Raw genomic sequence first — 26,714 nt, 5'->3', positions numbered from 1 at the left:
CTGGCGGGGCTGACCGCCGCCTCCCCGGGGCCGCGCGGTCTTGGCCGTGTGGGAACCGCTGGCAGCGCGCGGCGCGGCGGGCGAGCGGGTGGCTGAGCTGTGCCCCTCCGGGGCATTTCCCCTCCGCAGCGCGCAGCCCCGGCTCGGAGTCTCTGGACTCCCCGGCGGCCGGGAGGTGGGTCGGTCGTGGGCCGGGGAGGCCCGAGCCGCCGCAGGAGGAGTGTTGCGTGTTTGCGGTGCGGGGGAGGGGGGGACACAAAGGATCTTGAAGGCGGGCGGAGGGGGCGGCGTGCTATTGTTAGCGGCTTTCCGAGCCCAGCCGCTGGCCCCCGGGCCGGCTTCCCCGAGCCTCCGCGGGAGGGAGGTGGGTCCGGGGACCCGCAGCGCGGCGGGCCAGTTTCATTGGGTTTCATTGTGTGAAGCGGCCGAGCAGGATCTTCGGGAGAGCATCGGGGCGGTCCAGGTGCAGCCGCGCCCGGCCGGGGCGCGGGGAGACTTGGGGGTGCGCAGGCTCGCCCCCCCCCCCCTCCTCCCAGCCTCAGAATTTTTTTTTTTCTAAATGCAGTCACCTTAGGATAGGACATTTGCCACACGCATTGCAACCGAGTCCAGAAATCCGGCAACTCTACCACCAGGGGAAAGAGAGGATGCGAGTAGGTCACGGTGGAGGCCGCTTTGGGGTCCCACCGGCCGAACGGCGAGCACCGAGTACAGATCTAGAACTCGCGGCCCCGCCCCACCCGCTCCGTGCTCGCGAGTCCCGGAGGGTGAAGAGGGGAGTTGGCGGGCAGGTGCCGTCCGCGCTCGGGGCCTCGCTGGGCACCGCGGGCCGGCCTGATGGGGCAGGCTTCGTCCCGGGTTACGGTAGGGGGCGCCGGGCCGTAAGCCACAGGGCCGTCTTGGAGGGGGACGGGCTTGAAGGGCGCTGCAGGCGCCCCACGGTGCAGCTCACTGCGCTCGGGATAGAGCTGAGTGGGTGGCTGTGCGCACTGGGGGTGGGGAAGGAGGGTGCGGCTGCAGGGTTATTTAAATCTTTCATCCGGCTGCAGTGAGCGCGGGCCCCCGGGGTGACAGCAGCGCCGCGGTCTCCAGCTGCTGCCGCAGCGGCAGGTCCCAATATTAGCAACCTCTGTAGAGCGTGCGCGTGCCTAGCCTCGGCCCCGCGGGAAGGCTGGTGCCTTCGGCGCTAGGACCCCGCGGCACGGCTCTGGAGGGCTTCAGTAGTCGTGGGCCCCCGGCTGCAGCCCAGACTCGCACCTGATGTTGGGGCCGCGTGCTGCCCGCCACCTCCCCTCAAGCCCTCTGCCCCGCTAGGCGGCCTCGAGCTCCAGCCCAGCTCCGCTCTGGAGACAGCGGCTGCTGCTAGCTCTGGCTCCTCTTGACACTGGGCTGGTTTACACCATGGGAACCAAAGGTGCATTTTACACCTGAAAGGCTACGGCGCCAGGAAACGAGCTTCGGGAGCCTTTCATTGCCCGGTGCATGCCACTGCAGGTGACTGCAGCTGCTGGCATAGTGCGGGTGACACCGCAGTGGCAGTGTGGGGGTGGGGGAAGCCTTTCGCAGTCCCCGCTGGAGCTGCGGCATTGACAGCCCCGGTGGGGCCTGTAGGGAGCCCTCCCGTCTCAGCTGTAGGACTGATAGATTTGGGGGATAAAGCTGAATGTGAAGAAAACGAGTCTTTCTGGGTAATGGGCAGGGGAGAGAGAGCACCAAACTTTCTAAGCATGCTTGTCTTTGGAGCGTCTGGGAGGCGGGAAGAAGTGTGCAGAAAATTATTTGCAGACAGGGGGCTTCATCATCATCATCATCATCATCATCATCATCATCATAGGGAGCATTGGGCCTGACCGCCTGGTGTAGGAACCTTAGGACTGACCTTTACCTGGTGGAAAGATGGCTGCTTCTGAGCTGCCAGGGCCCTGGGCAGACCCCAAACAGCAGGTTTTCATATGTCTCATCTTCACTTTCATCAGGGACCCCCAGCATACCTTGTTAGGGGCTGCCTGCTTCAGCTGGGCCAGGGGTCAGGTCAGGACGGTATGGCCCTCCCAGCCCCCTTTTCTTCTTAAAGAAAAACACCTTAATTGTAGGGTTTTGCAAATGCAGAACTTCTGTTGAGTGCACCTGACATTTCATTTTCTTACCATGTGAAAACACGCCATGTAAGGAGCTGTTGTCTCAGTGGCTTTAGACCCTTGACAGACTGCAGGGGCTCTGCACGGCTCTGGGTTGGCATTTTGTGGGTGAGTCCATGTGGTCTGTGTCAGTTACTCCAGCGTGACTGACGGGGCCTCTGTGCTGGGCAGCTCTGGTGTGGGATTTCAGGAGGGGTGATCTCTCCCTGCCTGGCCTGCTCCTCCATGGCTTGGGGCTGCAGTTCCTTGTCCTCTGGAAAATGCTTCTGCAAAGTGTTGGGGGCTTTGAGGTTAGAACGTGGGCCTGGTGCTGGTGCAGCCTGGGCTTGCTCCCTTCCCCAAGTCCCTGGGCCTGACCTTGGTATGGTTTCTTGCAGTGACCTGGTTTAGTTGGCTTAGTCCTGCACTTGACCCAGAGCTGGGACCCAGTGGAGTGTGGACCAGTTTCCTGAAGTGCTCCCAGGAACTGCCGTGACTTGGAAGCCGTAATGACCTTGGTCTGTTTCTCACCGTGGGGACCCAGTGTACTTGTCCTCATCAGGAATTGGGTACTGCAGTGAAGGGATATGGCTGAGAGGCCTCAGTCTCTGCCCTGTGCTTCCTGTTCTCCCCCATCACACAACCCACTCCTGTCCCTCTACTGGCTGGAGGATGTCCTGGCTGTCACTCAAGAGGAGAAAGTCCACAGTGGCACAGTGTGACCATGGTCCCTTGTCATTGTAGACACAATCCCAGATTCCTTCCCTCCCTCTCTCCTCTACTTCCCACAACCCCCTTATTTCCTCCTCTCCCTCTTTCCTTCTTTCTCTTCATCTCTCTTTGATCATTAAACATGAAAGTGTTCCTGCACCAATACCTTCTCCTAGATGCTTATGGCATGAACTAGCCCCCATGCATGCTCACATGACACAGAAGACCTGGACACCAGGGCCCACTTGAGGGAGAAGAGTCTGAGGTGCTTTCTTGGCACTGATACAGGCCCAAGTCATTGAGCAGGTTGAGATGATGGACTTTGTTGTGAACAGGATGGTACCAGGAATAGTAGTATTCTCACCAGTGCTTGACTGGCATCCTCTTGGCAAGCTGCCACATCTTTCTGACCTTGCAGTATTGACAGCTGCAAGATGTCTGTGTCTTACCATTTGGGGGTATTCTTACCTTGTATCACTGCACTGTAGCACTGTCATCTGGTTGTTCATCAATTTGCTCGAGCAGGCACCAGTAACGTCTCCATTATGAGACTTCTTGTTACTGTTTTTGGCATATCAAATACGCCACGGTAGCTTGCCAGGCTCTTGTATCACTGAGGTGACCTTAAAAATCTGTGTTGGGGACTAGAGTAATAGTTCAGGGGTGACAGATCTTGCTTTGCATGCGGTTGACCCTTGCTGTCCTGGCAGCACATATGGTCCCCTGAGCCCCACCAGAAGTGATTCCTTAGCACAGAACCAGGAGAAAGCCCTGAATGTTGCTTAGTGTAGTCCCCTGCCTATGCCATACATGGGGCTAGGCGTGATAGTGTGGTGGGTGGGGTGCTTGCCTTATGTGTGTCCTGTCCTGTTTGATCTCCAGCACAGCATGTTTTCTAGGAGTGACCCTAATCAGAGCCAGGATTCACCCTTCGCTCCACTGTGCACTGGGTGTTGATACCCCAAACCCCCAAATAAAGCTGGGCCATTCTTTTGATTTTCAAGGAACTTTAAAGATATGGATGACTTGAAGTCATAAAATCTTTGTTATCTGGGGGTCACTCACTAATTCATTGCTTCTCACATGGAAAACTTTCAGGAGCCAGCCCACCCTGATTCCCCTTACCAAGTCTGAGTGAATCCTTATCATATCATTGACACTGATCATGACTTGAACATCTCTCTTTCTCTCTCTCTCTCTCACTGTGTCCCTTGCCATTGGGTCATTTTCTTTTTCTTTTCTCATATTAGCTCTCTGGAGGTTTGAGACTTAGATTGTCTCTGAGTCATCATTATATTCTCAACACATGGCATGGCGTTTAACTCTAATAATCACTCAGTAGTAACCTATTGATTTAATAAGCAATGGAATATGAAATATAGTTATTTTGCTAATGCCAGAAAATAAACAGGATATAGATAATTTAATATTTTTATTTCCAGAGTGCACAACAATAATAATAATTTCAGAATGGGTGCCATTCAAAATAAAAAGCTATATGTTCACTCTCTCTCTATTTGCACATGTACCAACGTTTGGGTACTTTTTCTCCATGTGGTGCAGATGCCCCCCTTCTGTAATTTTGATTGAATGAGCACTCATCTGACAGAGCCTTTGATGCTTCTAGTATTGCCCATTGGGGTTTGTGGTGTTGGGTTTAGGTAAGCTCTTCTGGTGTCCAGTAAGGGCTTGTCTGTATAAATATGGCACATGGAAATCACAGTAGATGAAAAACAGGTAAAACCAGCAGTAAGATGTGCCTAATAATTAAGGGATCTGCAGTCTGATTGCTTGGGGGCAAGTTATTTAATACTCTTAAACCTCAATTTCCCCATTTGTAAATGGGAGATTAATATATTGTCATGCCAAGGGGGTTCTGAGCATTGCAGAGGAGAAGGCCTGTTGCTGGCACAGGTGAAGTGGTCAAGTCTTCCAGCCTTTTTGATTTTCATTGTTGTGATCTGGACTGTTTTGCAGACCTATCAAATGGTTTTGTGAAATGACACTCACCCTATTTTGTCGTTGGGCTTGATGGGTCATGTTGGAGGATAGTCCTTATCAGTTCTCAGAACTGCCTCAAGTTTAGGGAAAACAGAAAGTTCATTTGATGCCCTCTTAGTAGATGCCAGCATCTTTCAGCTTTATGATGAGATGTGTAAGCACTGACATGCAGAATTAAGTTGCTCAGATTTCCAAGGGGTGCACAAGCTTCATCTTTCATTTTCTAATGAAAATTGGGGCATCAGTAAGTTTCATTAATTCCAGGAATCCTATGATCGCTATTGGTCATATTTCCTGATATCAGAGACTCCTGATAGTCGTATAGAGCTACAGTGTTGGTTATATTTCATTGTCAGAGTTAGAGATAGCAAAATGAAATAAGATGATTGTACATTTTCAGGCAAATGATTCTCATGGAAACTTTGCTTCATTAGTCTCTAGTGGTCTTCTGAGGTGAGGATGCCTTCTGGGTTTTTCAAGATGTATATTTTATTGTGGAGTCACATATAATCAGATCCAAAATGTACTCTGTACATTATGATTTTCCTACCTATCACCTCACACTCTATTCAGTTTGTTGCCAGAGCAGATATATGTTCTGTAAACTGTAAGCACAAGATCTTTGTACTTACAAATGAATTAGGAATACCCCCCTTTGTTTTATGAAGCTTGCACTGTTTCTGCTGTCTTTTGATTGCATTGCAGTCCATTTGTGAGGGTGGCACAGTTAATTGTTTAAAAGTCCTTATAGGTGCTTTTTCAGTTGCTACACAAGACTGATTATAGCAAAGAATTACTCCCCCCCCCCAACTCTTCAGTGGAAGTACATTTGTCAATACTTAAAGATATTCTTCAAACTTTGTTTGAATATTGGTTATACACTAACACAGGGATGTCACAAAGTGTAGCCTTTTATGATAAAATCAAGAAAGTGGCTAAGCACACTGGTATTACTATAGTTCTAGGTATACTCTTGGATAATTATCTGAAAACATAATGAAGAGAAATTAAGGTTGCTTCTGTCATAAAATTCTGGATTTATGTCCAGCTTAGGTGTTGTTATTATTCATGAGATTAAACAAGAGGGAAAGAAGGAAACAAAAGATTATTATGTTGATTTGATTTGGGGATATAGTAGATTGTGTATTTTAAGTAGAATGAGTTTTCAGAGGTAACATTTCTGCTCTTCCTCTCTCTTCCCCTCCCTCCCGTTCTGCTGTTTTAATTGCTTATCTTATCTCTTTAAAACTTAGAAAGTCTAGCAAAAACCAATACTTCACTTAAGCAGGTATATTTGGAATATGTATAAGTTCTTTTAATTTTCTAGACAAATCTCAATAAAGTTATACAATAGAGAACCCAATAATTTTTTATGTAAATCAATCAAGAATTTGGTTAGCGCTCAGTCCATTTATTTTGAGGGGTATTTGACCATTCCCTGAATGGATCATGTTTTTCCTGATCTCTCCAGGCAGAAATCCTTAATTTTATACCATGCAAAATGAAAATAAGTTTTTTAAAATAATTTTTATGCTTTTAGATTAATTAGAAAATATGATGAGCCAGAGAGATATTACAGCAAGCAAGGTACTTACCTAGCATTCAGCCCACCCTGGTTTGATTCCTGGCACCCCATCTGGTCCCCATAAGCCCTGCCAGAAGTAATGCCTGAATACAGACCCAGGAGTAAGTCCTGAGCATGGCTGACTGTGACTCCAAAATAATCACAAGAAAAAAATCTACATAGTTCTTCTGTCATATAAATTGTTTAGCATATCCATGTGAATACTAATCTGTACATTTGTAGAATATGTGCATATTTTTTATGGTCATGAGATTTTTTTAAATTACGATTATATTATCAAGCTTTTAGGAGGGTTTTTTTTTTTTTTTAAAGAAAGACCATGGTCTGATGAGTGTGAGATTGTCCTGAACTGGGAGCAGGACTCAGAATCTTCCCCAAAGCTCCTGAGAGCTGCTGAGACCCTAAGGACATGCTCCAGGCTCTGACCTCTTGGTGCTTGGGCCCTTTGTCTTACAGGCATTCTGGAGTTTATCAGCATAGCAGTGGGCCTGGTCAGCATTCGAGGCGTGGACAGCGGCCTTTACCTCGGAATGAATGAGAAAGGGGAGCTGTATGGATCAGTAAGTACCATGATTGCCCTCATCTCTGTCACTCAACTGATTCGGACTGCATTTTCTACCCATTGTAAATAACAATGTGAGCTACCTTAGGGAGGAAGAAAAGTAGAAGCTTCTACTTTTTTTGAATAAAGCCATTTGTTTGTATTAATAGATATCCATCACGAATCCTTCCAAGACCAGAGTGTCTATAAAAATGCTTTATTTAGATGCCAACCCATTTTCATTATCAAATAAATACAAGATTCACAAGTGTGTGTGTGGGGGGAATCCCAAGCTCTTGTACTCAGTGGGTGTTATTTTTGAAATGAATGGAAATGCTCTTCCAAGCTTTGTAAGCAGTGTAATTAACACTAGAAATAGACCGTGCAGAGGCCATATAGATGCTTTCTTTGAGCTACATAAGATTTTCATTATGTAGAGAGAGATGGAAATTAAGGTTCTTTTATTCTTGTTTATGAATAAGAATATAAAAATATTGCAATTATTAGCAAGCATTAGGAGTTTCTTTTTGTCCCTCATCATGTGTCTTTTACCCACTGGGATTGTGAGCTACAGAAGGCAGTGAAGAATAGCTGCTGTTCGTAGCAGGTGCTCAGCTCTCAGCCAAGGCTTCAGGAGGCCAGAGAAGGAGACAAGGCTTTTGCTTTGTCCACAGTTTGTACGAAGTACAAAGAGATAAGATCTGAGGGAAGCTTTTAGATTCTAAATACTAAGTGATGTTCTTTTGGACTACCTTCAGATTTGCTTTGCAGTTTGAAAGGATGTAATGTGAATTTCATGAAGTCAATAAGAATTTTTTTTTTTAACTTTTTAATTGAATCAGTGTGAGATAGACCCTTACAAAGCTGAACAAGAAAGTTTTTGCGTGTCAGACACAACCTGACCTTCGTTGGATAGGAAGGATGATGGTTTTGGACAGTGGTCCTCAGACCATTTATTTATTTATTTTGGATCATAAAATATGTGATGTCCTGAAGTAATTTTTGGGATGGATTTCAACAATGCATAATAAACAAATTAGACACTCTCTTGAAAATAGTTTGTATTCTTGAACAGACATGTGTAAAAGAAAACTTCTAAATCAGAAGGTGCAGACTTGCGCCTGGATCTTCCTTGACCTGACTTCTGGGCCACTGCCTGCTTGGCTGTGTCAGGAACCAAATCTGGGACTCCTGAAGGCCCGCCATGCACCCAGTGCTTTGAGCTTGCATGATTCTGTCTGGAGCACAGCCTGGGAGGAGCATGAGGGAGGATTCTAGAGGTCCCCTGCCACACACCCAATGACTGCCGGTGACAGGATTGCCTGAAATAATGGCAGAAAGTTGGAGAACCCCATCTTGGCATGTTTTCTGGGAATCTAATCTGTCTTGTGACATTTTCTGTGACTGGCAACTGCCTTGTGTAAAGCTCTTTGAACATGCAGCATGAATGGTTGGTTAGATGCCACTCTGTTGCCTTGGCCATGGGGCCCGGTAGCTGATAATTCTAGTTGCAGAACTCTGTCAGAAAAAGAAGAGAGAATTTGAGAATAGAGAGAAAAAGAAACTCTCCTTCCTCTGCCTCTTCTAGTGGTGTCCTCAGGCTTGCAACTTGTGTCTATAGAAAGGAGGCTGAGGAGCACTTTTGTCTTGTGATCCCCTTCATTTTTTTCAGTTTGGTTTTGGTCTACATCCAGGGATGCTTAGGGTTTACTTAGCTCTGCACCCCTGGCAGGGCTCAGGGAACCATCATACCCAGTTGGCTGCAGGCAAGGCAAGTGCCTTTCTCACTGTACTATCATTCTGGCCCTGGAAAATGTCTTAAGCAGCTTCTCTGCATGCCTCTCATCTCTCCTTTCCAATATGTTTTTCATCCAGATAGGAGAATTACCTTTCAGATCCAGATATGGGTGTTGCTTCTCAGCCCATCCACCTTCAAGGGGGTTTTGTCTTGGAAGGTCATTGTAGCATCCTTTAGCAGAAGGTCCTTTCCCAGTTCTGTTCCCAGAGCACTTTGCCTGGACCTGTTTTGCCAGTTTTATCTCTAGCTCTCCTTTCCCCATGGCTTTTGAGTTTGTCTGCTGATGTTCTCTAAACATTACATGTCATTTGTCTATGAGGTCAGGTTAGTCCTTCTATCATGTCTTTTTCTTCTCTCTCTCTCCCTGATGATGCTGCATTTATGCTTTGAGAATCCAAGAAATGTTGCCTTTTCTGTGAAACCTGCACCATACTCTTCAAGTCAATCACTAGAATCTGGTGATTTTTTTCTTCTTTCTTCATCCTCCTCTTCCTCCTCCTCCTTCTTCTCCTCCTCCTACTTCTTCTCCTCTTCCTCCTTCTCCTTTTCCTCTTCTTCCTCCTTCTTTCTCCTTTTACCTCCTCTCCCATTCCTTCCTTCTTCTTTTCTTCTCCCTTCTTTTTTTTTGAAGGGGGACGGTGGAAATTTCAGTCCTGATGATGCTCAGTATTTACACCAGGCTCTGAACTCAGGGACCACTCCTGGTGAGGTTCAGGAGACTATATCTGATTCTGGGAATTTAATAAATGATGACCACATGCAAGGCAATTCTTAACCTACTTATCCCTTTGACCCCAGACTAATTTCTTATACAATTTTTCTGCTAATTTCTGCTATTATATAATAATTTGCTTATATTTCATCATCCTACAAAAATAGTACAATTTATAGGCTAAATAATTGCATTTGATGTTTATTGATGGTGTTTTGGGCCACATCCCTGGTTGTACTCATACTTACTCCTGGCCCTGCACTCAGGGATCACTCCTGGCAGGATTCAGGGGAACATATGGGATGTTGGAGATCCAGTTGGATCGGCCATGAGCAAGGCAAGTGCCCTACCTGCTGTACTATCACTTTAACCCCTAGGTCATTGTAATTTAGTATTCCATATACTGTTTCTAAAGGGCATGGCCTGTATAGGCCTTTTTGTTTGTTCTTTTTGCTTTTTTGGGCCACGCCTGGCTGTGCTCAGGGCTTACTCCTGGCTTAGGGATCAGTCCTGGTGTTGCTCAGGAGACCATACGGGGTACCAGAGATTGGTCCTGGGGTTGCCACTGTACTATCTCTCCAGCCCCTAAATGGATATATATTTTTTCTGATACAGAGCAGTGGCCTCTGCATATTGCTCTGATAAGTGCTCAAGAAACACTTGTTGGATTGAAATAAAGAAAATGTTGTGGGTTATTTTTTATGTTTATTAAACATTGGCACAGACCTCTTTGTATTGCTGTTGCAATGATCAGTGTATATTTAAGATGATGGAAGAAAGAGTAGCTGTCTTCCCTGTCCACACTTGATTGGGCCATCACATGGCCTGTGTCAAGTGCCTGGGCATGTGGCTGTGGCTGGAGTATTCAGCCATGATGAGCACTCCCATTTTCTCTCTCTAACCAAATGTGGCCACATCCCATGCTTCTCTGTGAAGCAAAGAGCTTAACTCAGGTGGTTGGTGGGTCTCCTCCTGCTCTGGAGCGCAGGGATCTGTGGTTTGAATTTTTCAGTTTTGACTGTGAGTTTTGTCTGCTGAACCCATGATACTCTCTACGCACACACAGGAGATGCTAATGCAGTATTATCTTTTTGGAGTTAGAATGAGAAAAACCTGGGCAGCTGGATGATTTCCCCTTGTCTGCACCTAATGCAGATATAGGGAAGTTTGAGGGAAAGATTCATGCTCATTCAGCCCAGGAATCTCAATTTCCCCTGAGTTTTTGATTATCAGATCTGGTGTGGTAATAGCAATGACAATTCACAATGATTTAAACATTGCATCTCAATTGACTGAAAAAAGGAAAGGAAAGCAGCAAAAAATGAGCTTGCTAGTCTACATATGACAAATTGTAACTTAGAGACTCTTTGCTTGGGTGCAGTTGGGTAAAGCTCAGTAAAATCAAATAGAAAAATTTCATTTAGGCCATCTAAATATTGAAAATAAAACCCTCTTCACATATGTAAAAAGGTAAATGGGAGATTTGAGGACATAGTTACTTTTTATAAAATAATGGATATGTAAATCTAGAAAAAATTGTTATAAATGTATTTTGCTATTTGGGCATTAATTTTTTTCTTATCAATGTAGTCCTTTTGTTTCTAAGTTTCGCTTGGGGAAAAATCTGAAAGACCAGATGAGAATTGGATAATGTTTCTCTTGAAAAATATATTGGATTCTGATATCCTATTAGATGGTGGAAATAGTAAAATCTGTAGGACCTACAGGGCATAATTTGACTTAAGGAAAATCTATATTATTCTAATTCTGGGTGAGATTTTATATTGCATTTATGCATTAATTCATTAATTTATCCTTGCAGCTCTTCATTCACTTACTTATTCACAAGCATTTTACTTACTGTATGGCTGATACTGCTAAATACACAACAGTGCCACAAATATAAGAATTTGGCAGAACATCCTTATTCTATGCAATGTGAAATGCACCATATCTAAAGGATGCAGATATTTAGGCCTAGAACCGTATTTCAATAACTTCTTGGGGAAATTGGGGGGAAACACTTAAGCTGGATCTTGAGAGATGAATAGGAGTTTCAGGAAAGCAAGCCAAAAGTGATGGCACCAAATTCTTCCAGTATCCTGTCTGGGTGAAATCTAGAAAGGGTACTAGTTCTGTCTCTGTCTCTCTGTCTCTGTTTCTCTGTCTCTCTGTTTCTGTCTCTGCCTCTTGCCCCTGTCCCCCCCAATAGAGAATTAGACTATAAATTTGTATTTATTTGTCACTTTTATTCCAGAGGTAACACTTATTCTATAGGTAATCTAAATTGATTTTTGAGGGAGCCACACCTATGGTGTTCAGGGATTACTCCTGGTTCTGCACTCAGAGATCACTCCTGGTGGGGTTCGGAGGTTGGCACATGAGGTTCCAGGTATTGAAACTGGAATAACCTTGTACAAAACTGTAGTATCTCTATGGCTAAAATATTTAAATTTTTCTGAATATTATTGAGATACCTTAAAACACCAAGAATAATTGATTAATGGATCAATTTATAAATGCCTCATTAAAAAGACACATGAAAAATGGATCTCTATGACTTTTGCATGTAATAAAAGATATTGGACCTTTTCACGTAGTCAGTCATTAAAATTGTAATGCTTCTGGGGCTGAAGAACTCTTGCACAGCAGATAAAACACTTGCCTCGCATGCAGCTGACCTAGGTTTGATCCCTGGTACCCCATATGGACCTTTAGCCCACTAGGAGTGATTCCTGAGCACAGAGTCAGGAGTAAGGCCTGGGCTTTGTTGGGTGTGATCCTGAAACCAAAACAACAACCCCCACCCCAAATTGCACAAAACCACAAAAACAAATGAAATTGTAATGCTGCTAGAAAGTAGAACGCAAAATCTGTAAAACCACACCAAAGCCTGGCACAGATTCTTGCTTTGAATCTCTGATCAGACCTGTATTCTATTCAGAATTAAAATTTTTCTTTTGCCCAGACTCTCTACCTTTATAATATTTGTTTCCTTTATAAATTTATTTTTAATTTAAACACCATGGTTTACATGGATTTCTGATATGAATATCCAGGTATGAATATTGTTCATAGTGGTAGAATTGTCCTATACCTACCTCCAGTCTCTCCACAAAGCTCCTCTTCTATCTTGACCCCTTCATAAAATTTTGAACTTTAAAATTAATCATAATTAGGGTCACATGTTTACAATAGTGTTGACACTTGTGATTTTTGATGTATAGATTACCCTCCTTTGTCACCAGCAAAGCATCCAAGGCCTCTACCAATTATCTTTTGTTACTTCTAGTTGAACTCCTTCTCCCCTACCCCCATCCCCCATGCGCCCCAGCTCCTTACTTGGCATCTTCAATACTGCAATCTGGGGCTGGAGAATATTTCTGTTTCACAAAGTCACAGCAGCACAGCTGATAGATGGTTCCTTTTGGCCTTGCCATTTCGTCGGTCATGGCTGACATGCTCTATTTGGGCATCTTGTGTTAATATTACCCAAGGGTCCAGTACCATCAGCCTTTCCATTCTGGCATTTTCACAGAAGTTCTTTCTGAACTAATAAATGGAAAGTGAGAGCGGTTAAGTGACTTGCTCAAAGACCCAGACCCTGGATAGCAGAGAAAGAACACATCTTTCTTGCATCCCTTAGACTAGGGATATAATGCATTGTCTTGAGAGAGATTCTTATAAATCAGTCGTTTATTAGTGGGAAAATTGCTTCTAGGGACATAGCTTGGGCCTGGGTATGTGGATCCATATAATCAATGTGCATGATGGATTTTTATTGCTTCCAGTGAAAACAAACCACATTAGTTGGGTTAGTTATGTCTGTGGAGGAGAGGTTTGCGAGCCAAAGGGACTTCTTACCTGTTTTTTTGTAATGAAAGTGGGTGGGAGTATTAGGGTAGCTTGACAGTATGTAATGTTTTGAATGAGGGTAGTTGGTGAGCCCTATAGATTTTTTTCTGTCGCATAGTGAAGAAATAGATCAGCCTTGAGAAAATAACCAAGTTTATCACATCCTTAGAGCCCCATATTGACTTAAACTAATTTTTCATTGCTATGTAAATATAAAAAATGTAAACTTCTTTAATTTTGTTAGAAACTATTCTTCAAAAAGTATTAAAATTAAATTTCAAACCTGACCGTCAAACATTATAATCTCCAAATTGGCATTATTGATTTGCTGTGATGGATGATCCTATTTGTTGAGGCTGCAGTTCTGTCTTACTGTCTGTGGATTGCAGGTGAGGCCTGACTTTGATCTTGACAGACCCATTCCTGAGAGCACCTTGGGAGACCATTCCTTCCCACTACTGCCTGCCTTTTTCTCCTGTCTAAATCACTGGGAAACCAGTTTACATCATCTGGTCATCACTAATATTCTGATGTTTTTTTCTTTATAGCCCTGAGACCAGTACTAATTCTATAAAGTTAAAAAGTATTTGATACACAACTGCTTTCTTGGATGGTTGTCAGGCATTGTAGTGGCACATCTGGAGGTCAGAAAGAACCTTTTACATCTCATGAAATACAGACAAAATAACAGTGTTCCTGTAGAAACTGCGGAGTCCCAGATTAGGCCTTTTGTTTCCCAGGGATCCATAGGTGAGGCACCAGTTTTAAGACCATCACCCTGGATGCGGAGTCCTGACACCAAGTTGGGGGCTGTGCTTGTGAGGAAGCGGGGCCTACAGTTGTTGGCAGCCTCCTTGTCTCCACGGGGCATTCTTAGTGGCAATTGTGAACCCCTTTGAACAAGTTGACGAGACCCGTTTGATTATGGAACGGGATACCATACTGAATGGAGGATACCCCTCAGCTTAGAACTTTGCCATTGTGGTATGTCAGTTCAAGTAATTTGGATGCTAAATGTTCAGACATGTTTTGCATGCTGAGGGCTCCGAAGAATGTGATGTACATAGGGGGATGAATGGGGGTATTGGGTAGCAGTATACCTGTCAGCAGGCATGCTCAGGAAATGGTGGTTTTATACAGATATTTGGAGTATGGAACTTTATATTATCTCTGTGCATCACCAGTTTTCAAAGAATGGCACATAATTTTTGGTTGATAAAGGGGCTAGATTTGCAGGAGAACATTGTATTATTTGATTCCATGCAGAGCTCTTGTTTTAGAGATAAGGGAGTGAGATTAGACTGATTTGCTTACTCACAGTCACATTGGTGGTGACAAATCACAATTTGAATTTAGGCAAATCAGTAAATCTTTTCGGATACATATTCATGAGTAGTCCTCTAGTTTTGTTAATAAAAAGCACATATACATGAATGTATATACGTATATATGTATATACACTTTGAAAGCCATAATCATCCATATATTGGAGCAGGATTTTAGTATTTTTATAGATATAATTTTAGAACAATTTTCCTTTCTAGTAGCCAGTTTTTATTTAATAGCTCCTTTGGTTATTAAGTTTTTTGCATCTGAATTGTTTGTTGTTTATTTGTGATAGCTAATTAATTTCAATTGTTTATGTTATTTAGCAAGGTAGCTATAATTACGGATTACTTGAGGCATGTTTAAAATAGTCTTAGTTAGTACTGGCCAAGATCTGAGCATACAGGTCAAGAACACATTTTACAGGCTTGGGAAGGATTCCATTTTCATGGCTGATTTCTTGCACATTCCCATCTGGGATGAGAGGTGGGAAGAAGATGGTTTTAGCAGGCAACAGACTCAGGAATGGTTCTTCAAGTTCAGGCATCTCAAAACAGAGTGTTTGTCATGGGGGACACAGATTTTACAGGCGATTCTGAGTCTCCTTCAAGCTTTACCATGTGCTTTGCTCACAGTCCTGCCACAGATTTTTGTTCACAAAACTCTGAGCAGATAATTTTGGGAACATGAAGGCTTGCAGTTGGGGTGCTAGGGATTGCCTGGGTCACCCTGGTGTTGCTCAGAGGCCTCTAGGGTCACACCCTGCGATGCTGAGGGACCAGTGTGGTGCAGGGTGCTGAACAAGGCATGTGCCTGATCAGCTCTGTGCTATCTTTCTGACCCCAGAACTTCATTTCATGGTTTGTGGGGAATTCTCTCCACACCTGGAGGTGATCAGGGAACCATGTATAATGCTGGGTCAAACACATACAAGGAAAGTGACTTACCCCAGAATTCCATTTTTAAGCATCAGCTTTATAAAGGCAGGGACTTAATTACTTTTGTTTCCCAAACTTTTGTTTGGGGCTTCCAAACTGTGTCTTATGGGCATGAGACAATGAATACAGAATAGGTGAATGTATTGTCAGTGTATTGGTGGGAGACCAGTGAGCCCAATTATCTTCCTTCCTTCCTTCCTTCCTTCCTTCCTTCCTTCCTTCCTTCCTTCCTTCCTTCCTTCCTTCCTTCCTTCCTTCCTTCCTTCCTTCCTTCCTTCCTTCCTTCCTTCCTTCCTTCCTTCCTTCCTTCCTTCCTTCCTTCCTCCCTCCCTCCCTCCCTCCCTCCCTCCCTCCCTCCCGTGACAAGGGTTGACTTACAGAGCAGAGTGGCTTTTGGTTGTTTTGAGGTTATAGTTCCTCTTTAGATGAAAAAATGTTAGGCAACCTATATCATAGTCACTTGTATCTTTTGATAGAGTAATACTTAATGGGGCCAGAGAAAAAGTTCCATGGACTGGGCACATACTTTGCCTGCAGGAGGTCTGGGGTTAAACTGTCAGAATTACCAGCTGTGACCCAAAGAGAAAAAGAGAAAAAAAAGCAAAAAAGGGAAAAATACTTGGTGACATTCAAAGGTGAACCTTGTCTTCAAAGCACTGTCGGTGTGGTGGGGATTTCACTTGGCCACACTGTCCTAAACCCTGGGGTCCTGGTTCTGAGCCTGGCTGTGCCTCCACATCCAGTCAATTGTGGGAATAAGCAGCAGAAAGCACAGATGCTACCACACCAGCTCTTCCTGCTTCCTCCGGTTCTTCTTTCCCTCCCTGGTGATCCCTCCAGATTTCTGGGATTCCCTTTTCCTACCACACAGGATCTTTCCTTTGTCCTCTCTAGTGTGACCTCTCTTTTCCCAAGTAGATTGTCAGTCACACAGAGGCTGAGCACCTCCAGCTGAGAGACTGCTGTGGAGATTGAAGATCTTCTGTCTCCCTCTCAGTCTCCCCAAATTCCCTGAGGTAATGTGGGTTCAGAATTTAGAGTTGTATTTAAGTTTGCCACTCACTCACAGTAGGTATATGCTCACTGTTCACACACTTAGTGTTCACAGACTCACTTCTTCACACATTATTTGCATGCTTGTTCACATACTAACTCTTCACACACTCACCTGTTCATATACTTACTGTTCACACAGTCATTAATTCACACACAGTTCACACTCATTCACACACTACATGTTCATCTACTGTTCACATTCTTGTCATACATTCACTTGTTCACACACTCCATGTTCACACATTCCTTCGCACACTCACTGTTCACACTCATTCACACACGCACTCATAGTTCTAAATTCTGTAGCTCACATTCTCACCCATCTTCCACTTATGAAACCGCACCTGCAAACTCAGCTTTTCCACACTTGCTTCCTCACATTTACTCTTCTGTTCACTCACTCACATAATCCCTCTTGCTTTCACAAAGTTAGCAGGCATGACATTACCCCTGCCAACACATGCCAGGGACTGTAGAGGACACTACAAATACGTTTGATTCTTATGATTTGCAGATGGTGTATTTGTAAAATTGGCTACTTAGTCAAGTTTGCTTGTAACCCTCAAGTCATTACTTATGGTGCTGTTCCAGCAATTTGTGTACATGCACAAGAAAAAAAAAAATCAAGTTGATAGGCATGAGCTCAGCCCAACAAACAAGATCCTGTGGGAGGATCTATTTAGTATCGTGGTTTTCTCCCTCTTCCTCCTCCTCCTCCTTCTCCCTCCTCCTTCTCCCCCCTCCTCCTCCTCCTCCTCCTCCTCCCCCTCCTCCTCCTCCTCTCCTCCTCCTCCTCCTCCTCCTCCTCCTCCTCCTCCTCTTCCTCCTCCTCCTCCTCCTCCTCCTCCTCCTCTTCCTCCTCCTCCTCCTCCTCCTCCCTCCTCCTCCTCCTCCTCCTCCTCCTCCTCCTCCTCCTCCTCCTCCCTCCTCCTCCTCCTCTTCTTCTTCTTCTTCTTCTTCTTCTTCTTCTTCTTCTTCTTCTTCTTCTTCTTCTTCTTCTTCTTCTTCTTCTTCTTCTTCTTCTTCTTCTTCTTTCTTTCTTTCTTTCTTTCTTCTTCTCACATCCCTTCACCAGTGCACATTTTCCACCACCATCATCCCAGTATTTCCTCCATCCCACCCTTTCCCCTGCCTGTGTGGTAGACAATTTCCACAATACTCTCTCTACTTTGATTAAATTCAGTCTTTTGGCACCAGTCCCACCATTATTATTTGAAATTTTCCCAGTACCACTCAAACCTGCTGAAAAGGCAATACTAGACAATTTATTTTGCATAGCTTGTTATGAATAGCATATAGTCATGCAGCCATAAAAGCAGCTGTACACTCCTGAAATTGTAAAATTTTAATAATTAGGGTCTGGAGAGGATCTCTGCAGAGAGCTGCTCAGTTCTGAGATTCTTTTGTGTGTCTCTGGATCATGGCCATTAAGGGGCTTAAGCAGTAGCTGGAAGCAGTTGGTGGGTGTCATCTCAGAGTCCCACTGGGGTGGCGGTGATGAGAGGGACTGACTCCTCCACCATCCCATGAGTCCTGGCGTTTTCTGTTACAACTCCTGCATACCTAGGCTTCTCACTGGGTTCTGGAAGATGGCAGCCCCCGGGATTCCTAGGGGGCAGGCGGAGGGACAGCACCTGCTCCTGTCTAGAGTAGCCTTGTGAAATTGACCAATTGCAAAGTCTGGAGATATCTTTGCAGATAAGAGGATGTTTTCTTTTCTGTGAGTGACTTATACCATTTAAAATTCTCCCTTTGGGGGCTGGAGTGATAGTACAGCGGGTAGGGTGTTTGCCTTGCATGCGGCCAACCCAGGTTCGAATCCTAGCATCCATCTGGTCCCCTGAGCACCACAAGGAGTAACTCCTGAGTGTAGAGCCAGGAGTAACCCCTGAGCATTTCTGGGTGTGACTCAAAAAGCAAAAAAAAAATGTTCCCTTTGGTAGATTGCTGAAGTTGGTCCCTCGGTGCAAGAAGTATGTGATGTGCCTTATGCAGAGGTTCCTGTGTTGGAATGAGCTTTACTCAGGTCTGAGTCATGGAACTATAGGCTGTAAATTTATTGTCAGTGAGTCAGCAGTATTATTTGAACAGAAACGGACACAAAAATGAAGTTATTTATTGATTGCCTGATAAAGCCTGCTAACTGGATGCTCGCAGGAGCCTCTTCCTCTGTGTTCTTCTGAGGAGCAATGGTGCAGTATTTCCTAATTCCAAGGTCTTGATGACTTTATTGAAGGGCTGTGAGCCCTTGAAAAGGAGGGACAGTCCCTGCAAATGCAAATGCTACTCCTTTTTTGGGGAAGACCTTAGTAATGAACCAGAAGAACTCCTCGCTTTGATGGGTGTCTTCAGGTTGTAATTTTGACTCTCAATGTTCTAATAGGAGCAGCATCAGGAAAGCCCAGAGTGCTTAGAGAAGGTGGCTGAGTTTCTGTGGTAGGAGAGAAGGTGAGAATTACTCTGAGGAGAGATGGAGGAAAGCAACCAGTGTTCCCAGGGGAGACAGAGGCTTGAGCGAAGGTCGGTTGGCTACTTATCTCATGTTCTGCTGCAGTAACCATTACCTCAGAGTGGGGCCTCAGCTTCTTTGATTGAAGCATTTGGTAGCTCCTTCCTCTAGCCCCTCAGAGGGTCGTTAACCTGACCCTCACTGAGAAAGCTTGTCTCCTTGGAGCAGAGGGTACCTGCTCCCTCTTCAGGGAAAAAAATCATTCAGCGCCCCCCCACCCCAGTCCAAGAAATGTACATACTAAAGCAAAGGAACAGAAAGTGCCCTCCTCTACTTCTCTACTGAGCCCCTCCTGCAAGCTCCTTTCTGCTTCTCCCATTCTAGCCTTCGCCAGGGGGTAGAGTCACCTACTTTGGGGAAACAGGCACTTTCTGGGCAAGTGGGACGCCTGTTCCATCACTTCTCTTCTGCCTCTGCTCAGGCCAAGGGCAATTTTGTGCATGTGAAGTCCTTGTCCTTTGCTTCAGTGGCAGCCCAATAGGTAGCCCAGAAATTATATGCACCCTAGCATCCCCATCTCAGGAGAGGAAAGGTTGTCATCTTTTTTTTTTTTTTTTTTGCTTTTTGGGTCATACCTGGCGATGCACAGGGGTTACTCCTGGCTTTGCACTCAGGAATTACTCCTGGCAGTGCTCAGGGGACCATATAGGATGCTGGGAATCGAACCCGGGTCGGCTGCGTGCAAGGCAAACGCCCTACCCGCTGTGCTATTGCCTCAGCCCCAAGGTTGTCATCTTAAATAGAAAAGCTTGGCACAGTCACTTTCCTAGCTCTTGGCCCATGAAGTGCTGAGAGCTCAGACTTCAGCAGACTCTTCTTTCTTAATGGTATGTGTCCTTAGAATTCTTATTAAATGCTTTCCTGCAGTTTCCTCTGCCTTTGCACTAAGCTCAATGCAATATTCTTTTTTTTCTTTCATTCTTTATTTTATTTTATTGAATCACCATGAGATAGTTACAAGCTTTCATGTTCGGGTTAAAGTCTCACAATGATCAAACACCCATCCCTCCACCAGTGCACATTCCCCACCACCAATATCTCGGGTATACCCCCCTTTCCCACCCTCCCCCTGCCTCCATGGCAGACCATATTCTCCATAATCTCTCTCTTCTTTTGGTCACTATGGACCAAAATTGCAGCACAGATAAACGCAATATTCTAAGACCCAATCAGGTCCTGCCAAAGCTCTCACTATCAGCTATCATGCCTTCACATGTTGACTTTTTAAAATTTTTAAAAAATTTTTTATTAGTGAATCACTGTGAGGGTACAGTTATAGATTTACATATTTTCATGCTTGTGTTTCAGTCATACAAAGCTCGAGAACTCATCCCTCCACCGGTCTCCACCACTGATGATCCCAGTATCCCTCCCACCCCCCAATCCCATCCCCCCACCCCATCTTGCCTCTGTGGCAGGGTATTCCCTTTTGTTCTCTCTCTCCTTTTAGGTGTTGTGGTTTGCAATAGGGGTATTTAGTGGCCATCATGTTCAATCTATAGTCAGCACACATCTCCTGTCCTAGCGGGTTCTCCAACCATACTTTACTTGGTGTTCCCTTCTCTATCTGAGCTGTCTTTTCCCCCAGCACATGAGGCTGGCTTCCAAGCTGTGGAGCAACCCCCCTGGTACTTATTTCTACTATTCTTGAGTGTTAGTCTTCTATTCTGTTATTTTATATTCCACAGATGAGTGCAATCTTTCTATGTCTGTCTCTCTCTTTCTGACTCATTTCACTTAGCATGATACTTTCCATGTTGATCCACTTATAAGCAAAGTTCATGACTTCATCTTTTCTAACAGCTGCATAGTATTCCATCGTGTAGATGTACCAAAGTTTCTTCAACCAGTCATCTGTTCTCGGGCACTCATGTTTTTTCCAAATTCTGGCTATTGTAAACAGTTCTGCGATGAACATATAAGTGCAGATGTCATTTCAACGATACGTTTTTGCCTCTCTGGGATATATTTCCAGAAGTGGTATTGCTGGGTCAAATGGGAGCTCAATTTATAATATTTGAGAATTGTCCATATTGTTTTCCAAAAGGGCTGAAGCAGTCGGCATTCCCACCAGCAATGTAGAAGGGTCCCTTTCTCCCTACATCCATGCCAACACCAGTTGCTTTTGTTCTTTTGGATGTGTGTCATTCTCTGTGGTGTGAGGTGGTATCTTATAGTTGTTTTGATCTGCATCTCCCTGATGATTAGTGATGAAGAGTTTTTTTATGTGCCTTTTGGCCATTTGTATTTCTTCCTTGAGAAAGTTTCTGTTCATTTCATCGCCCCATTTTCTGATGGGGTTGGATGTTTTCTTCTTATAGAGTTCAACCAGTGCCTTATATACCCTTGATATCATCACCTTATCGGATGGGTATTGGGTGAATATCCTTTCCTGTTCTGTAGATTGTCTTTGTATTCTGGTCACTGTATCTTTTGCGGTGCAGAAGCTTCTTGGTTTAATATAGTCCCATTTGTTTATCTCTGTTTCCACTTGGTTGATCAGTTGTGTGTCATCTTTGAAGATACCTTTAGCTTTAATATTGTGGAAGATTTTGCTGACTTTGTATTCAGTGTACCTTATGGATTGTGGTGTGATGTTGAGGTCTTTAATCCATTTTGATCTGACTTTTGTGCATGGTATCAGGTCAAGGTCTAAGCCCATTTTTTTGCATGTGGTTGTCCAGTTATGCCAGCACCATTTGTTAAAGAGGCTTTCCTTGCTCCACTTCACATTTCTTGCTCCCTTATCAAAGATTAGATGATCATACATTTGGGGTTGTGTGTAGGGATATTCCACCCTGTTCCATTGGTCTGCGGCTCTGCCTTTGTTTCAGTACTCTGCTGTTTTAATTGTTACTGCTTTATAGTAGAGTTTGACGTTGAAGAGGGTGATGCCTCCCATCATTTTTTCCCCAAGAATTACTTTAGCTATCCGTGGACGTTTGTGGTTCCATATGAATTTTAGGATTGTTTGATCCATTTCTTTGAAGAATGTCATGGGTATCCTTATAGGGATAGCATTGAATCTGTATAATGTTTTGGGGAGTATCACCATTTTGACAATGTTGATTCTCCCTATCCATGAGCAGGGGATATGTTTCCATTTTCTCATGTCCTCTTTTATTTCATGGAGTAGCATTTTATAGTTATCTTTGTAGAGGTCCTTTACTTCCTTGGTTAAGCTGATTCCAAGGTATTTGATTTTCTGGGGCACGATTGTGAATGGGATTGCTTTTTTCATGTCCCTTTCCTCTATCTCATTGTTTGCATATAGGAAGGCATATAGGAAGGTTTTTTGGGTATTGATTTTATAGCCTGCGACCTTACTGTACAGGTCAATTGTTTCTAAGAGCTTCTTAGTAAAGTTTTTAGGCTTCTCTAGATATAGTATCATGTCATCTGCGAATAATCACATGATGACTTTTTAAACATTTTATTATATTATCATAAATATTATCTGTAATGTCAATGAATGATTTTTTTTTTTGCTTTGGTGCATTGTAAAATCCACAGAATGTCAGTCAGCCTGGTCCTTTCTGCTCTCCTCATCTCCCTCTCTCTCTTTCCCTCTACTTTCTTCCATTTCCTGGATCTTTACATGGTTTGCTCTTGACTGTTCACTTGGCTTTTTATTCTTTTTCTTGCTGTTTTCCATATTGATGGGGTTTACTGTATTTGATGAGTTGTTAAAACTGCTAAGTCCAACTCTGAATGGTCTGAGCTTGGAGATAAAGAGTGAAGAGATAGAACACAGGGCTTGGGGTCTCTCTCTGCCACTTGCTTCTGTTACCTCCAGCTGTCTGAGCGCACATGTGAAGTTGTCACTGAGGCACTTGTATTGATGTCTCAGTCACTGATCCATGGATAGTAGCACAGTTCTTATGTTGCCTTGGGTGTTTCCTCTTCCAGGGGAATTGTAGGGAAATTGTGTCCCTGTTTATTCCAAATTCTGTAATTCAAACTTATGCATAGGCTATGAAAGGATGTAGAAGTATTCCATCAAGTCAAAATATGGCATCTCTTAAAATATACTTTAAAATATTCTGCCTCATAATTTTATGTTCTTATTTTCATGGGTAACTCATTATGATTTTTTCCATATCCTGTATGTCCTTTATCAGCTGAATTATATTTAATTCAACTTTTCTTATGTGTAAGAATAATAGCATCCATATATTTTTTTCTTTTTGGGTCACACCTGGCAATGCACAGGGGTTACTCCTGGCTCTGCACTCAGGAATCACCCCTGACAGTGCTCAGAGGACCATATGGGATGCTGGGAATCGAACCTGGGTTGGACGCATGCAAGGCAAATGCCCTACCTGCTATACTATTGCTCTAGCCCCATATCATAGTATTCTTGGGACATTAAATATAATCATCATCGAAAGGGACTCATAGTACTAATACAATAGATTGCTATTTATTTATTTCCAAATTTTATTTTATTAAAGCACCACGAGTTACAAAGTTATTAATAGTTGGATTTTGACATACAATATTCCATCACTGGTTCTACCTACCACCAGTGTCAGCTTCCTTCCACCAGTGTTCCCAAGTTCCTTATCTTACTCTCCTCCACCCCACCATCTCATTATGATTTTTATTCACTTCAAGTAGCTCCTTTTACTAGGGTTTTAATCTATGTTTATGGGGTGTTGGCTGTATTTATTTTTTTAGTTGTTGAGCCACATCTGATGGTTCTCATGGGCTGCTCCTGGCTCTGTATTTAGGAGTGATCCCTGGAGCACTATCAAAAATGGGAACTGGGGTTGGCTGCATGCAAGGCAAGTGTCTTACCCCTGCACTGTCTCTTTGGCTTTGATGATGATTTTTAATGCCCACATGTTAATGAACTCATCTAATTATTAAATGTCTACTATGAGAATTGGTTTGCAGGCACTTTATTTTTTTTAAACAAAAGGCTGCATGAGGATACAAATTTGGTGTCTTGGAGGAAGAGTGATAAGAATAAGGGGTTAGCTCTGTTTGTTCTGAAAGGGAGTTGTTACGCATAACAGAGAGGGGTCCTGAGAGAATTCAGTGATCACCGAGTGAAGGCTCAGCCCCTGTCTACAAGAATAAGACCATTTCTCTCTCACAAGGTGGGTGCTTTGGTTCTAGACAAATCTGGGCTGACAGTGAGTTCAGCTGGTATAGAAGTTGGGCATCCAAGGCAAGTGGAGGGTGCCAAAGAGCAACTTTATTTCCATTACAGGTTTTTTTTTATTTTAATTTTTTTCTGTGAGTGTAGTTGGGAATGATATTGCAGGGGTCCTGAGCCTTGTCTGGGCATCTGTGAAAAATTCAGAAGCTCCAGCATTCTTTGTTTTGGTGTTGCATGTCATTTGGTGAGCAAGTCTTGAATTCCCTTCAGAGTTGACTATGCTGTGAGTTTGTTATCTTTCTCTTTCTCGCAGACTTTGAGTTTTATGCTTTCTAGGTTCTCTGAGAGCTGCTCTCTCTGTAGAGCCAGGATTCTTTAGAAGCCTTCTTAAACCCCTTTCCTACTTGCAAACCCTTTTGCCTGAGAAATCCGATTTAGGTAAGTGCTTTCAGAAACACCTCAAATTCCTGATGAGGTTGATTTTTGAATTTTTTTCTACTTGTGCTTTCAGAAATCTTTCACCATTGCTTTTTTTTTTTTTTGCAACTCCTATATTCACTTTTGTGAACCAGGGTGTTAAGAAAGCTGGGATGTGAGTGAGGTATGGTAGGTTTAGGCCAGGTTTAGTGAGGGTAGCACTGGGAAGAGAGTGTTGGTTTCCCCAGAGGCAAGGAAGTGGGAGCCAGACACACTCTAGAAGGGGCCTGCCTAAGGGAAGGCAAAGAAGCACTCCCAGTATTAACTGTTTCCTCTCTGACAGTGCAGCCTCAAGCCTTGCATGGCTCCTGCACTTGATTGGTTTTTAAGAAAATCTCTTAGTACAGATACAGTAGATTGAGATTTATGTATTTTCAAATTTTATTTTATTAAAGCACCATGAGTTACAAAAATATTTCTTAATTTTTGCCAAGTTCAGTAGATACTTTGAGAAAAGAAAGGGAAGGGTAGGGAAACTGGAGAATAGGGTGTCCTTAAATAGGTGTCCTTAAATCGGGAGCCTAGGAAAGGAAAATCACCTCTTTTTATGTTCTAGAAGGTGGCAAGCACTCTGCATTGGGCTTAAGACATGATGGGTGGGAAGCCATGGGGCAGAGGAAGAGCAGCATGTTTGCGAGGATATACTACTGTATATCTTGTCTGACTGTAGATCCTGGGCCCATTCTTCAGAAATTTCCCTCTGGGGCCATCCCTTCTAATCTTCCCCTGCCTGTTTTCCTCTTGCACCATGTGGCTATACCAGAGGTGCGACTTTCTCCTCAGAATGGTGAGAGATAGGAATAGTTGATGGAACCCCCTTCAAAAGGGGTTTGTTCATAGGCCCTTGGTTGAAGTCTGGGGAAATCATGTCCATTGTGGAATGCATCAGTACCTGTAATTGAAAGAATTTTAGAAGACAAGAATCACATTTTGGAATGCCTTTTGGAGATAGTGCATGGGTGAAACTTCTCTCTTGCTGCCTACTTAAGTACATTTCTCATTTGCTGCCCCTGCCCCGTGTGGTGGCTCTGAGGTAACCTGTCACCTTTGGTTTCCTTCTCTCTTTGCTAGCTCTGCTGCTTTTTCCTTTCCAGCCCCTGATCACTGTGTCCTGGCAAAGCTAGTGCTCATAGCTCTGCTCTCTGTCTGCGTATGTCCTATAAAGTCCAATCCCTAGACTCTTAGAATCAAAGACACCCTAGACTTCACAGTCCAACTATGTATTTTAACAGATTAGAAAATTAGAGGCCAAAGTGGTTTATCAGCACCTCATAATTACCATATTTTTGTGTGTGCAAATAATTGTGGAAGGTTGGCATTCCTTTGCCAGGGAAAATCCTGTTACTATTTAAAAAAAAATTTTATTGAATCGCTGTGAGATAGTTACAAGCTTTCGTATTTGGGTTACAATCACACAATGATCAAACACCCATCCCTCCACCAGTGCACATTCCCCACCACCAATATCACCAGTATTCCCCCCTCCCCCCACCTCTGCCCCCATGGCTACTCTTTTGGTATAGACTGCCATCAGATTTGCTCAGGTAATATTTTCTTTCATTTTATTTATATAAACCAAGTCCTGCATTTAACCTGCCTGTCTATCATAGAACATCTTTGGTGCATCTTTTTCCATTCCACCTCTTACAGTGTGACTGGTGATTATAAAATACAGTGGCAAGATCCAGTCAGTCGCTGTGGGAATCCTTTTTGAATTTTACCTCTCATGCTCTTTTAGTTTTCCAGTTTCCCTTCATAGTCAGTCTGGTTCTTCAAGGACATTCTATTTTCAGATTGTGCAATAGAGTAAAATTTAGTTTGACTTATTTGTCTAGCCTTTGTGTATCTTTGATGTACATTTTAAGAGGTAGTTGAAGGACATACTCTTATCAGATTGTCTGTGTTAAGAAATGTCATATGTGATTTTTTTATGACTTGATATTGTAAGATCCTAAAAGAAACTTCATAACTTTTTCCCTTG

The 26,714-nt window shown here is 43.7% G+C and overlaps 1 protein-coding gene across 3 annotated transcripts in view; it reads left to right on the top strand.

The window, feature by feature from the left end:
- The window catches only part of FGF9 (fibroblast growth factor 9), a 51,931-nt gene that overhangs the window by 6,602 nt on the left and 18,615 nt on the right, over nucleotides 1-26,714 (top strand). For 2 of the 3 annotated variants that reach the window (XM_055136716.1, XM_004604497.2), the window contains one exon: nucleotides 6,871-6,974. In XM_055136716.1, the coding sequence (XP_054992691.1) occupies nucleotides 6,871-6,974 (104 nt within the window). Of the gene's footprint in view, nucleotides 1-318; nucleotides 865-6,870; nucleotides 6,975-26,714 lie in introns of those variants that run through there. The other variant, XM_055136718.1, reaches the window with a different exon arrangement.

This window comes from Sorex araneus, chromosome 1 (assembly GCF_027595985.1).
Source record: "Sorex araneus isolate mSorAra2 chromosome 1, mSorAra2.pri, whole genome shotgun sequence".
Taxonomy (NCBI): Eukaryota; Metazoa; Chordata; class Mammalia; order Eulipotyphla; family Soricidae; genus Sorex; species Sorex araneus.
The sequence above is the reverse complement of the archived record's forward strand: the minus strand, read 5'-3'. Positions and strand labels throughout refer to the sequence as shown.